This window comes from Nerophis ophidion, linkage group LG17 (genome assembly GCF_033978795.1).
Source record: "Nerophis ophidion isolate RoL-2023_Sa linkage group LG17, RoL_Noph_v1.0, whole genome shotgun sequence".
NCBI lineage: Eukaryota > Metazoa > Chordata > Actinopteri > Syngnathiformes > Syngnathidae > Nerophis > Nerophis ophidion.
The window spans coordinates 7,805,813-7,819,079 of NC_084627.1; the positions used below are offsets into that span (position 1 = coordinate 7,805,813).

The 13,267-nt window shown below is 39.9% G+C and overlaps 1 protein-coding gene across 6 annotated transcripts in view; it reads left to right on the forward strand.

Annotated features, from left to right (window-relative positions):
- ankfn1 (ankyrin repeat and fibronectin type III domain containing 1) overlaps positions 1-13,267 on the forward strand; it is a 167,371-nt gene that overhangs the window by 55,999 nt on the left and 98,105 nt on the right. For 5 of the 6 annotated variants that reach the window (XM_061876025.1, XM_061876024.1, XM_061876026.1 and 2 more), the window contains 2 exons: positions 3,568-3,776; positions 9,454-9,707. In XM_061876025.1, the coding sequence (XP_061732009.1) occupies positions 3,568-3,776; positions 9,454-9,707 (463 nt within the window). Of the gene's footprint in view, positions 1-3,567; positions 3,777-9,453; positions 9,708-13,267 lie in introns of those variants that run through there. The other variant, XM_061876027.1, reaches the window with a different exon arrangement.

Genomic DNA, 13,267 nt, shown 5'->3' on the forward strand with positions numbered 1-13,267 from the left:
CAGCTGCTGGACTTTGTTCTGAGGAGGAAGTGGGAGCGAAAGTCGTGGCGAAGTCGCAGCTACGTGGTCTCAGAGGCCAGGTATGACGGAGGCGTGTGTAGAAGTTTGCCATGTTGCTGTCTTTGCTTGTAAAGGTGCTCTTGTTTGCCATGGGAGAGTTCATATCTACTGCTTTAGACGCATGGAAGACTGAAAAGTGTTTGTTTCTTGTGGAGACCAAGCAGGAACAAGCACTTATTGTCCTCTTCCTGCGTAGATCAGACCTACTTCCTCTTCCTGTCTACAGCGCTAAGCCTTCTGGGTAATGTTGTACCGTACAAACTTAAAAGGTTCTTGAGCGGGGTTCGTATATCTAAAAGTTTGTATCGCGAGGCACGTTTCTCCATAAGAAAGAATGTAAATGTGAATAATTGGTTCCAGCCTCGACATATTTTAGTGAACACAATGTGAAGTGATGTACAGTGGAACCTCCATTCACTAACTTCATTGGTTCTTCTACATCAGGGGTGCCCACACTTTTTCTGCAGGCGAGCTACTTTTCAATTGACCAACTGGAGGGGATCTACCTCATTTATATATATCATTTATATGTATTTATTTATGAAAGAGACATTTTTGTAAACAAGTTAAATGTGTTTAATGATAATACAAGCATGTGTAACACATATAGATGTCTTTCTTTCACAAAGACAAGAATATAAGTTGGTGTATTACCTGATTCTGATGACTTGCATTGATTGGAATCAGACAGTCATGATGATAACGCCCACATTTTCAAATGGAGGAGAACAAAAGTTGTCCTTTCTGTACAATACCACATGAAAGTGGTTGGTTTTTGGCATCTAATTCATCCAGCTTCCATACACTTTACAAGAAAAACATTGGCGGCAAATTCCGTAGCTTGCTTGATTGACAATAAAAGCCCTGCTTCATGCTGCCTGCGCTAACAAAATAAGAGTCTCGGAAAGCTGGCGTGCACAAGTGATGTGCACGCCAGCTTTCTGAGGGATCGCTTGTGCACGCCAGTTTTCCGAGACTCTGTATTTAGTTAGCGCAGGCAGCATGAAGCAGGGCTTTCATTGTGAAGATAGGAAATGTGCAGTCGGCCTTTAGAGTTTTGACGGAAGGTACGGCGCGAGAGTCTGTTGAAATAAAAAGTTTTTCTCGCCTTCCTCTCGGTCATATTTTCATAATAATGATCTTGCAGCAGCCAGCGTCATCTCACAAGACCCTCCGGTACCGTGAATGTCATTTAAGTGACGTCTTGGTGAAGATTGATGATCACTCATTTTTAGGTCTATTTTTTTTAAAAGCCTGGCTGGAGATCGACTGACACACCCCCCGCGGTCGACTGGTAGCTCGCAATCGACGTAATGGCAGCCCTGTTCTACATAGTACGCAAACCGTGTGTGTGTGTGTGTGTGTGTGTGTGTGTGTGTGTGTGTGTGTGTGTGTGTGTGTGTGTGTGTGTGTGTGTGTGTGAATAAATTGTGTATGTATGTATACATGTATATGTGTGTGTAAATAAATTGTGTATGTATAAGTGTGTATGTATGTGTGCATATATTTGTGTGTATGTATAAAAGTGTACATATTTGTGTGTACGTATATTAGGGATGCACCGAAATGAAAATTTGTGTCCGAAGCCGAATAAAATTTAAACGCTTGGCCGAATACCGAATAATGAACGCAGTTTTTCACAATTTTTTTTTTATATTGCATAAATAGCCTAGAATAAATATTTAGACACGTTTTTCAAATAAAGTAATTTTTTATTGAATATTGACATTTTTTTAATATTCCAGTAGCCTTTGCTTTTCAAAAAAAGCACAAAGTTTTTCATTTATATTAGGCCTTCAAACAAAACATGCATTCCAAAAAAAAATAAAGTGCATTAAAGTGGATAAACCCACAACAAATGAATTATTGTCCTTTTGGCAAAAGTCTGCTTAGCCACAGTAGATATGCTAATAATGTAAACAGAAGGCTCAAGTAAATCTCAATTAAGTGTGTGCTTGTAACCTCATACACTTATACAGGTAGCCTACACAACAGGCTAATAATGTAAACAGAGGCCCCACTAAATCTCAATAAGTGTGTGCTTGTAACCTCATACACTTATACAGGTACACAACATATCCCAACGTCACTGCACGTTGGTTGATTGCGTCACCGCGTCAAAAAATTGCGTCACACGCCACTATTCGGCCTTGTTTTTAACTCATTCCACCGAAGGCCGAATGTGGCTTTTTTTGCCATATTCGGTTACCGATTAATCGGTGCATCCCTAATGTGTGTCTATATGGTGTATCCATGTGCGTATTTTTGTATGCATGTATGTGTGTGTATGTACTGTATTTGTGTGTATACTTGTGTACATATATGTGTGTGTGTGTGTATATGTTGTATCTATGTGTGTTTATATGTATGTGCAGTATGTACTTGTAAATTTGTATATATTAATGTGTGTGTACACACTTTCCCAGCGTTGCTACGCAACCTTAGGTATAAGTTTATGTGTAGGGCATCTGAGTCTGAAAATGACATAATCACTGTGTTAACGAACCCTGGCTGCAGTTCTGTTAGATACTCATCTGGACTGTGGAACCATTGGCACACATGTTTGTATGTTAGAAACTGACATTTGGGCTTTAGGTTTATTTTTATTGTTTTGTTTTTTTAATGTTTTAGTGTTTTGTTTTTAATGTTTGGTAATGTGTTTTTTATATGTTTAATGGATCTTAAGGTCTGCAATAAAGATTGATGATGATGACACACACACGTATGTGTATATATATATATATATATATATATGTATATATAAATCTCCTGATGATTGAGGGAACCCCTCATGAAACAGATCTGTAGAGATGAAGTAGTCTTGTGATTTTTCCCACACCTACATATATATATATATATATATATATATATATATATATATATACGTGTGTGTGTGTGTGTATATATATATATATATATACGTGTGTATATATATGTATGTATATATGCGTTATATATATATATATATATATATATATATATATATATATGTATGGACATATATCTATCTATGAAATGCATTGCATATATGTGCTTTTACTGCCATCTCGCTTACTCCTTTTATGTCTGTGCTATAAAATGAGTAAAACACATCATTGAAATCATGTAATTTTTGACTTTAAGATTACAAGGAACACCGTAAACGTTGATAACCATATCATAAAATCACAAGTAGATTACCTTTTAGTCAAAGTAAACATGGCAAGTAATATCCTTGCAGGACTGCTTCATGCACAAAGCAAGGCTAATTTATGCCCTAAATTGTTTTGACTAAGTTGGAAGCATACAGTTGTCAGATGAACAATAAATTTTGGTTCAATTTAACATGGACTTAAATATTGTAAATGTACAGTACTGCATCCACACTCCAAACCAGCAGGGGGCAGCATTTCTCTCAAACGTTTATGTTCCTCTAAGTTTTGACCAGGTGAAGCAATTCAATTATTGTTTAATTTTCATGCTTTGGCCCCGAAAATAACGTCAGAAAATGATTGGCTTTTCCCGCAGGTCGCCAGAGAGGGAGGCCGCCTTCCTCACCCCCGCCCTGGGCAAGGAGACGCCCTTCCTGGCCACGCCCCTCCTGCCCATACTCTCCTCCACTCCCGCTGCCGTGGCGCTCATGTCGCCGGGAGACTCCGCCTCCCGAGGCGGGGTCAGCATCAGGAAGCGGCGGCGCCTCGCTGCCAGTCCCGGAGGACTTCACTGGAAGTCCGCAGGTGAGAAGAACACTCGTTCAGAAGGTTGGCGTCTTTACCAAGACGATCACGTTGGCGCCATCAAGTGTGTACCTAATGAAGTGGCCTGGGCTGTTTGCATTACATCATTCACTAAAGGTCGATGGCTGGAGAGTTGATGTGCACTCAAGATAACAATGTTTAGTCCAAACTTCTTCACACACACACACACACACACGGGTTTATCACGTCGAGAGACTTCCTGTGTTGATCACGCTCCTCGTTAGCACCACCCATCAGAGGAACGCTAATGAGTTTCCTGTTGAACAGATTGCAACTCTTCCTGTATCACACATTCATTTTCTTCTTACTGCTCTGTGTTGTTATTACTTGACTTCAGTGTGGGATTGTAGACACTTGCTGCACTCCATGACTGTTCTGCTCCCGTATCCCATCAAAATTAAACTAGTATTATTCAATGTGGGCTTGCATTCACAATTTGTGTTATCATGTGCGATACAAGCTGTCCTACAGTGTGTGTGATATCATGTGCTATACAGGCAGCCCTGCAGAGTATTTACTTGTTTGTGATATCGTGCGATACAGGCAGTCCTGCAGCGTGTTTTGTATGTGTGTGTGTGATATCATGTGCTATATAGGCAGTCCTGCTTCACGGTGGCAGAGGGGTTAGTGCGTCTGCCTCACAATACGAAGGTCCTGCAGTCCTGGGTTCAAATCCAGGCTCGGGATCTTTCTGTGTGGAGTTTGCATGTTCTCCCCGTGAATGCGTGGGTTCCCTCCGGGTACTCCGGCTTCCTCCCACCTCCAAAGACATGCACCTGGGGATAGGTTGATTGGCAACACTAAATTGGTCCCTAGTGTGTGAATGTGAGTGTGAATGTTGTCTGTCTATCTGTGTTGGCCCTGCGATGAGGTGGCGACTTGTCCAGGGTGTACCCCGCCTTCCGCCTGATTGTAGCTGAGATAGGCGCCAGCGACCCCGAAAGGGAATAAGCGGTAGAAAATGGATGGATGGATATAGGCAGTCCTGCAGACTATTTACTTGTGTGTTTGTGATATCATGTGCGATACAGGCAGCCCTGCAGAGTATTTACTGGTATGTGTGTGATATCATGTGCGATACAGGCAGTCCTGCAGAGTGAGTATTTCCTTGTGTGTGAGGCATCATGTGCGATACAGGCAGTCGTACAGCGTGTTTTTTGTGTGTGTGTGATATCATGTGCTATATTGGCACTTCTGCAAAGTATTTACTTTTGTGTGTGATATCATGTGCGGTACAGGCAGTCTTGCAGAGTATTTACTTGTGCGTGATATCATGTGCGGTACAAGCAGTCCTGCAGTGTGTTTACTTGTGCGTGATATCATGTGCGATACAAGCCGTCCTGCTGTGTGTTTGTGTGTGATACAAGCAGTCCTGCAGAGTATTTACTTGTGTGTGATATCATGTGTGGTACAAGCAGTCCTGCAGAGTGTTTACTTGTTTGGGATATCATGTGCGATACAAGCAGTCATGCAGAGTATTAGCTTTTGTGTGATATCATGTGCGATACAAGCTGCCCTGCAGAGTATTGTGTGGGATATCATGTACGATACAATCAGTCCTGCACTGTTCTTTTGTGTGTCTGATACAAGCAGTCCTGCAGAGTGTTTACTGGTGTGTGATATCATGTGCGATACAAGGAGTCCTGCAGAGTACTTGTGTGTGATATCATGTGCGATACAAGAATTCCTGCAGATAATTTTTGTATGTGATATCAAGTGCGATACAAGCAGTCCTGCAGAGTATTTACTTGTGTGTGATATCATGAGCAATACAAGCAGTCCTGCAGAGTATTCACTTGTGTAGGACATCATGTACGATACAATCAGTCTTGCAGTGTGTTTACTAGGGTGTGATATCATGTGTGGTACAAGCAGTCCTGCAGAGTATTCACTTGTGTAGGACATCATGTGCGATACAATCAGTCTTGCAGTGTGTTTACTAGGGTGTGATATCATGTGCGATAGAAGCAGTCCTGCAGAGTATTAACTTGTGTGTGAGACATCATGTGTGATACAGGCAGTCCTGCAGCGTGTTTTTGTGTGTGTGTGATACAAGCAGTCCTGCAGTGTTTAGTTGTGTGTGATATCATGTGCGATATAAGCAGCCCTGCAGCGTATTTACTTGTTTGTGATATCATGTGCAATACAAGCAGTCATGCAGCGTATCATGTGCGATACAAGCAGTCCTGCTGCCGTGTGTTACTTGTGTAAAGCTAAAAAGCCAGTTAACTTCTAAATGTCCACCAATAAGCACAACATATTCTAAAAGAATGTGGCCTGCTTCACGTGTTCTAGAAGAATGCAACATGCTTCACATGTTCTAGAAGAATGCGGCATGCCTCATATGTTCTAGAACAGGGGCCGGCAACCTAAAATGTTGAAAGACCAAAAATACGAAAACAAATCTGTCTGTAGCCGCAAAAAATTAAAAGCCATATTACATACAAATAGTGTGTCATGAGACATAAATTGAATTAAGAGGACTTAAATGAAACTAAATGAGCTGAAATATAGCTACAAATGAGACATAATGATGCAATATGTACATACAGCTAGCCTAAATAGCATGTTAGCATCGATTAGCTTGCAGTCATGCAGTGACCAAATATGTCTGATTATCACTCCACACAAGTCAATAACATCAACAAAACTCACCTTTGTGCATTCATGCACAACATTAAAAGTTTGTTGTACAAAATGAGACAGAAAAAGAAGTGGCATAAAACACGTCTTAGAAAGTCGGAGAAAGTTATACATGTAAACAAACTACGGTGAGTTCAAGGACCGCCAAAATTAGTAGGACAAAACGGCGCTCGCCAAATACTCGAATCAGTGAGGCATGTTTAATACAAACAGTGTGTTTTATAGCAATTAGGGAGGTTTGTGTCATGTTTGTCCTCCTACAGCAGGGGTCAGCAACCTTTACCACTCAAAGAGACATTTTGACCCGTGTCACAAAATAAAGAAAACAATGGGAGCTGCAAAACTCTTTTGAAATTTAAAAGGAAATAACACTGCATACAGAGTTTTTTTTACTTTGTGCTATGTATAAACCAGGGGTCTCAGACACGTGGCCCCCACCTTAATATGAAAATGTAATGAAAGTGGGGCCCGTGAGTTTTATATGAATACCGCTTGACAGCATCACACTTAAAACCCTTACGAATATTCCGAGAGACTACCGAATGTCAGATCAGCTATTCTCACGAATGTTGACAGGATTTCCCTCGACCAACAATAATAAGGGCATCCTATGAAGGCGGGGGGCGTATAATGTGGCTCAGAAGAGTCAGGGATGCATAGGATTCTGGATACTTTTTTATTTTGTGTTTATGTTGTGTTACAGTGCCGATTTTCTCCCGAAATGTGTTTGTCTTTCTTGTTTGGTGGGGGTTCACAGTGTGGCGCATATTAATAAGAGTGTTAAAGTTGTTTATATTACAACCCTCAGTGTAACCTGTATGGCTGTTGATGAAGTATGCTTTGCAGTCGCTTTCTTGTGTTAACAGAGGCTGAATATAAAATGTGATCAGTCTACACGCAGATCGCGTGGTGTAAAAGCTTGCGCAACTACATGTGGAGGAGGTTAAAGGCATTGCTATCACTGCACACACTCAATATCGAAGTCCAGGTGAAAATTGGAGAATTTTATCCCCGGGTGATTTCTGAGAGAGAGAGGCACTAAAATTCGGAAAATCTCCCTGAATAATCGTTGGGGTCGGCAATTTAGCAGCTGAGCCACATCAGAGTGATCAGAGAGCCGCGGTTTGCCGACCCCTGGTCTAGAAGAATGCAGCACGCTTCAAATGTCTAGAAGAATACAGCACGCTTCAAATGTTCTCGAAGAATGCAGCACGCTTCAAATGTTCTCGAAGAATGCAGCACGCTTCAAATGTTCTCGAAGAATGCAGCACGCTTCAAATGTCTAGAAGAATGCAGCACGCTTCACATGTTCTAGAAGAATACAGCATGCTTCAAATTTTCTAGGAGAATGTAGCACGCTTCAAATGTTCTAAAAGAATACAGCACACTTCAAATGTCTAGAAGAATGCAGCACGCTTCACATGTTCTAGAAGAATGCAGCACGCTTCAAATGTCTAGAAGAATGCAGCACACTTCACATGTTCTAGAAGAATACAGCATGCTTCAAATTTTCTAGGAGAATGTAGCACGCTTCAAATGTTCTAAAAGAATACAGCATGCTTCAAATGTCTAGAAGAATGCAGCACGCTTCACATGTTCTAGAAGAATGCAGCACGCTTCACATGTTCTAGAAGAATGCAGCACGCTTCACATGTTCTAGAAGAATGTAGCACGCTTCACATGTTCTAGAAGAATACAGCACGCTTCACATGTTCTAGAAGAATATAGCATGCTTCAAATGTTCTAGAAGAATACAGCATGCTTCAAATGTCCTAGAAGAATGCAGCACGCTTCACATGTTCTAGAAGAATACAGCACGCTTCAAATGTTCTAAAAGAATGCAGCACGCTTCACATGTTCTAGAAGAATGCAGCACGCTTCACATGTTTTAGAAGATTGCGGCACGCTTCACATGTTCTAGAAGAATACAGCACGCTTCAAATGTTCTAAAAGAATGCAGCACGCTTCACATGTTCTAGAAGAATGCAGCACGCTTCACATGTTTTAGAAGATTGCGGCACGCTTCACATGTTCTAGAAGAATGCAGCCCACTTCTAATGTTCTAGAAGAATACAGCATGCTTCAAATGTTCTAGAAGAATGTAGCACGCTTCAAATGTTCTAGAAGAATACAACATGCTTCAAATGTTCTAGAAGAATGTAGCACGCTTCAAATGTTCTAAAAGAATGCAGCACGCTTCAAATGTCTAGAAGAATGCGGCACGCTTCACATGTTTTAGAACAATGCAGCACGCTTCACATGTTTTAGAACAATGTGGCACGCTTCACATGTTTTAGAAGATTGCGGCACACTTCACATGTTTTAGAACAATGTGGCACGCTTCACATGTTTTAGAACAATGCGGCACGCTTCACATGTTCTAGAAGAATACAGCATGCTGCACATGTTTTAGAAGATTGCGGCACGCTTCACATGATCTAGAGGAATACAGCGCGCTTCACATGTTTTAGAACAATGTGGCACGCTTCACATGTTCTCGAGGAATACAGCATGCTTGAATTTTTTTGTAGAGCAGGAGTTTTGCAGCCAGATGAGCCAACATCTTGAGCACAGTTAGTTTTGCAGCAAATGTCCAGCAGAGGGAGCCAGAGCTCCTTTGTTAAGGCCAGAGTGTGTGCACTGAAGGTGGGAAGGGAAGAGAAAAAAGGCCCAAAAGAAGAGAGAGAGTGTCAGATGTTCCCAGAGGAGTGTTGTCCAAGCACCGCAGCCCCCTGCTGTCACCTCATGCATCTTTCATCAGCTGACATGTGATCTCACACTCACCAGGTGGAAACTTGAACCCGGCTGAAGGAGCATACGAGATGATCCCATCATGCTGTTTTGAAGAAATGATGGTCTAATAGTGAAGTGTTTATGCTTGGACTCAACATCATTGCTGTAAACTAGAAGTAGTCTGTTACAGAGTCAAACTGTGGCCGTGATGTAACCTTTCTTACCTGTCCAGGTGATGTTTGAGGTGACATTAAACATTCTTGTCGGTCCTCTCGTCCAGTTTCGGTGCAGACGGACGTCTGGTCAGCCGACCCCAGCGTGGGCGTGGAAGAAAGGGGCGCAGGTGAGCCGGCCAAGGGCCGCCTCCTGGCTCGGGGAGGCGGGGCTTCGCAGGCCTGGGTCGGCCACCGGGCGGCGGTGAGGAAAACGGTTTCGGTGGACGACCAGCTGCTGCAGCCGGCGGGCAGAGAGCAGCGCCACCTGAAGCTGCTGAGCAGACTGGAGAGAGGAAGGAAGAAGCTGCGGAACGTCCATGTGAGTCCACAGCAAACTGCACACAATATGCTTTTCAGGCCACACCCACTACATTTTAGAAGAAAATATGTTTTCCATATATTAGCCGCACCAGACTATAAGTTGCAGATGTTGTGAAATGAGTTATTTACACAGAAATATTTAACAAACGTTTATTTACGCACCTTAATTGTTTCTGTAACACGGCAGTAAAACTTTATATAGCACTGACACCCAACATGCTCACGTACAAGAATCTTCAAATGTGACATCAAACATTACCTATACAGGTAACAAAGGTCAACATAAATCATAATATATTAATTATCATGTATACCGGTATATCAATTATCATTATTGTCACGGCTGTCGAGTGATAAATATTTTAGATTCATGATTTCATGACTTCAGAAAGCGTTCATGTGACAGCATTTTGTTATTGTGTTATCTTGTATAGTTAATCCCTGCACCACATATTTCTGCTCAAACTCTTAATGGCTCTGTCCCGATACATCATCTACATGTACATATAAATGTACATAACTTCAATACATAATACAAGAAATAGCTCCCTCTATCAAAGTGTAAAAATAGAGATGAAGGCATCATGTAATGACAAATCGTTGACAAGTTGATATTAATAATGAATTAAAATGTTTGTGTGTGTGTGTGTGTGTGTGTGTATATATATATATGTGTGTGTGTGTGTGTGTGTGTGTGTGTGTGTGTGTGTATATATATATATATATATATAATATATATAGCTGGATAGATGTGTGTGTGTATATATATATATATATATATATATATATATATATATATATATATCCATCCATCCAACCAGTTTCTGACGCTTATACCCTTCATGGTCGTGTATATATATTTATATATATATATATATATAGCTGGATAGATGTGTGTGTGTGTGTGTGTGTGTGTGTGTGTGTGTGTGTGTATATATATATTAGATGTATATACATATTTTATAAGTATTTATATTTTATATGTATATATATATATATATATATATATATATATATATATATATATATTTGTGTGTTTTTATATATATATATATATATATATATATATATATATATATATATATATATGTATATATTAAATGTATGTGTGTATATATATATATACATTACCACGAATTGATTAACGTGGACCCCGACTTAAACAACTTATTGGGGTGTTACCATTTAGTGGTCAATTTGTACGGAATATGTACTGTACTGTGCAATCTACTAATAAAAGTTTCAATTAAAAAGTTAAAATTCGAGGCCTATATAAGTATGCTTATGCATGTATATGTGTGTGTATATATATATATATATATATACATATATATGTGTACATATACAAAATGTATACATATATATATATATATACACGTGTGTGTGTGTGTGTATATATACACGTATGTACATGTGTATATGTATAAATGCGTGTATATATACATATGTGTGTACATATATGTGTATATGCATGTATAAATGTGTATATATACAATAAATATACCTATATGTACATATTATAATGTAATGGCTAAATAATTAACAATTATTATTGTTATTAAGAGTACGTGAAAGTTCAACTCTTACATTGTTTTACTAAAGTTTTTTTAATCAATCAGAAATATTAAGTAGCTAAAATGCACCAAACATGGGTAAGTGTGGAGAGAATGTTTTGCATGTTTCCCATGGTCCCTTGTAAAAGATTCAAACGGGTGTCATTTTGATTTGATTTTATGTTGATTGGACGGTTTTTTATAAAATGATATCCACAAAGTTCAATGAGCAGGCTGTGTTGTGTGTTGACTTTTTGAGTTAGTTTCTTGTTTTATTTACGTTTTTTTTTACCATGACTAGGTAATGTTGTTTGGATTGGGTCATATAAGTGAATGCTGTGGTGTTTACCATGCAAGTATAAATAATGGTCGAGTTACTTTTGTTGGCCACAAGACGGCAGCTATTTGAATATGAGCTCAGCTTGGCCTGCACTGGACTGTCGATGTCACTACTTTTGTATCAATCCCAGAGAGTATCCATGTTTGTAAATCTGTACCTGTAGAGAAGCCTGTTGACCCTCCGCTCCATCACCTTGTGCTGATGATCAACAAAGTGGCGAGGGTGAAGCCGACGTGAGTCACGGGCTGACACGGCGGCCCTGGCAGCGTACACGTCTGCCAATTAGACGCTCTTAGCACAGTCCCAGGATGAGTCAGACTGTCTCACAGTGAACACTCCTTTTGGAAGCGGTTGCTAAGGGACCAGACGAGGCTGACCTGGTTGTCATCAGGATGAGAGCACATGTCCCGTAATGAGACATCTTACCATCCTGCTACTTGCCGCACTTTGTGGTAATGACACACATCGTCAAGTACTCTTCCACTTTTTAATACTTTGCTCTGTGTCACCTTCTTTTGGCCGGCTGATAGAAGTTGAATGTTTTAAACACCTGATGCTCTCGCGGATGTCCAGTCAATGAAGGACATTCAAAGAGTCTATTTGGGGCTCCCACGAGAGGATGAGGAGGAGGAGGATGAGGAGGAGGAGGAGGATGATGATGATGATGATGATGAGGAGGAGTGTGCTGGGCTCTCTTTTTTTAAACACCAGTGGCTTTCAAGAGGACATGACTGAGTGGATTTGTGGCCGAGTGTGTCTTACATCATCTGTGACACGTGTGTGTGTGTGTGTGTGTGTGTGTGTGTTCTTGTATTTCTACCGTTCTTGAGACATCAACAAGGAAAAGTAGCTTCCGGTGAACAAGTCAGGACATACATCATGGTCCCAATACGGAAAATCATTGCATCGAATAAAGAGCCTAATACTAAAGTCCGTGAACATTGTTCCAAAGTCATAATTTTGCCAAGTAAAATTCCGATTATTGTTATAATATTGCCAACATTTTAAAGTTTTCTTAAAAAATTGTAACTTTTGTTGAGTAAAATTATGACTCTTTTCATAAAATTGCCAACATTTCAAGCTTTTCTTATAAAATTGCGACTGTTATTGAGTAAAATGCTAACTTTTATCATAATATTGCACGAATGTTCATTTTTTATTTGTAAAATTTTGACTTCTGTGGAGTAAAATTACGACTTATAATACCAGAGGTCGGCATTTTTCGGAGGTCTCAAGAAGGTAACAAATACAAGTGTGTGTGTGTGTGTGTGTGTGTGTGTGTGTGTGTGTGTGTGTGTGTGTGTGTTCTTGTATTTCTACCGTTCTTGAGACCTCAACAAGGAAAAGTAGCTTCCATATGAGGACCGGTGAACAAGTCATGACATACATCATGGTCCCAATACGGAAAACCATTGCATCGAATAGAGAGCCTAATACTAGAGTCCGTGAACATTTTTCCAAAGTCATATCTTTGCCAAGTAAAATTCCGATTATTGTTATAATATTGTCAACATTTTAAAGTTTTCTTATAAAATTGTAACTTTTGTTGAGTAAAATTATAATTCTTTTCATAAAATTGCCAAAATTTCAAACTTTTTTTATAAAATTGCGACTGTTATTGAGTAAAATGCTAACTTTTGTCGTAATATTGCACAAATGTTCATT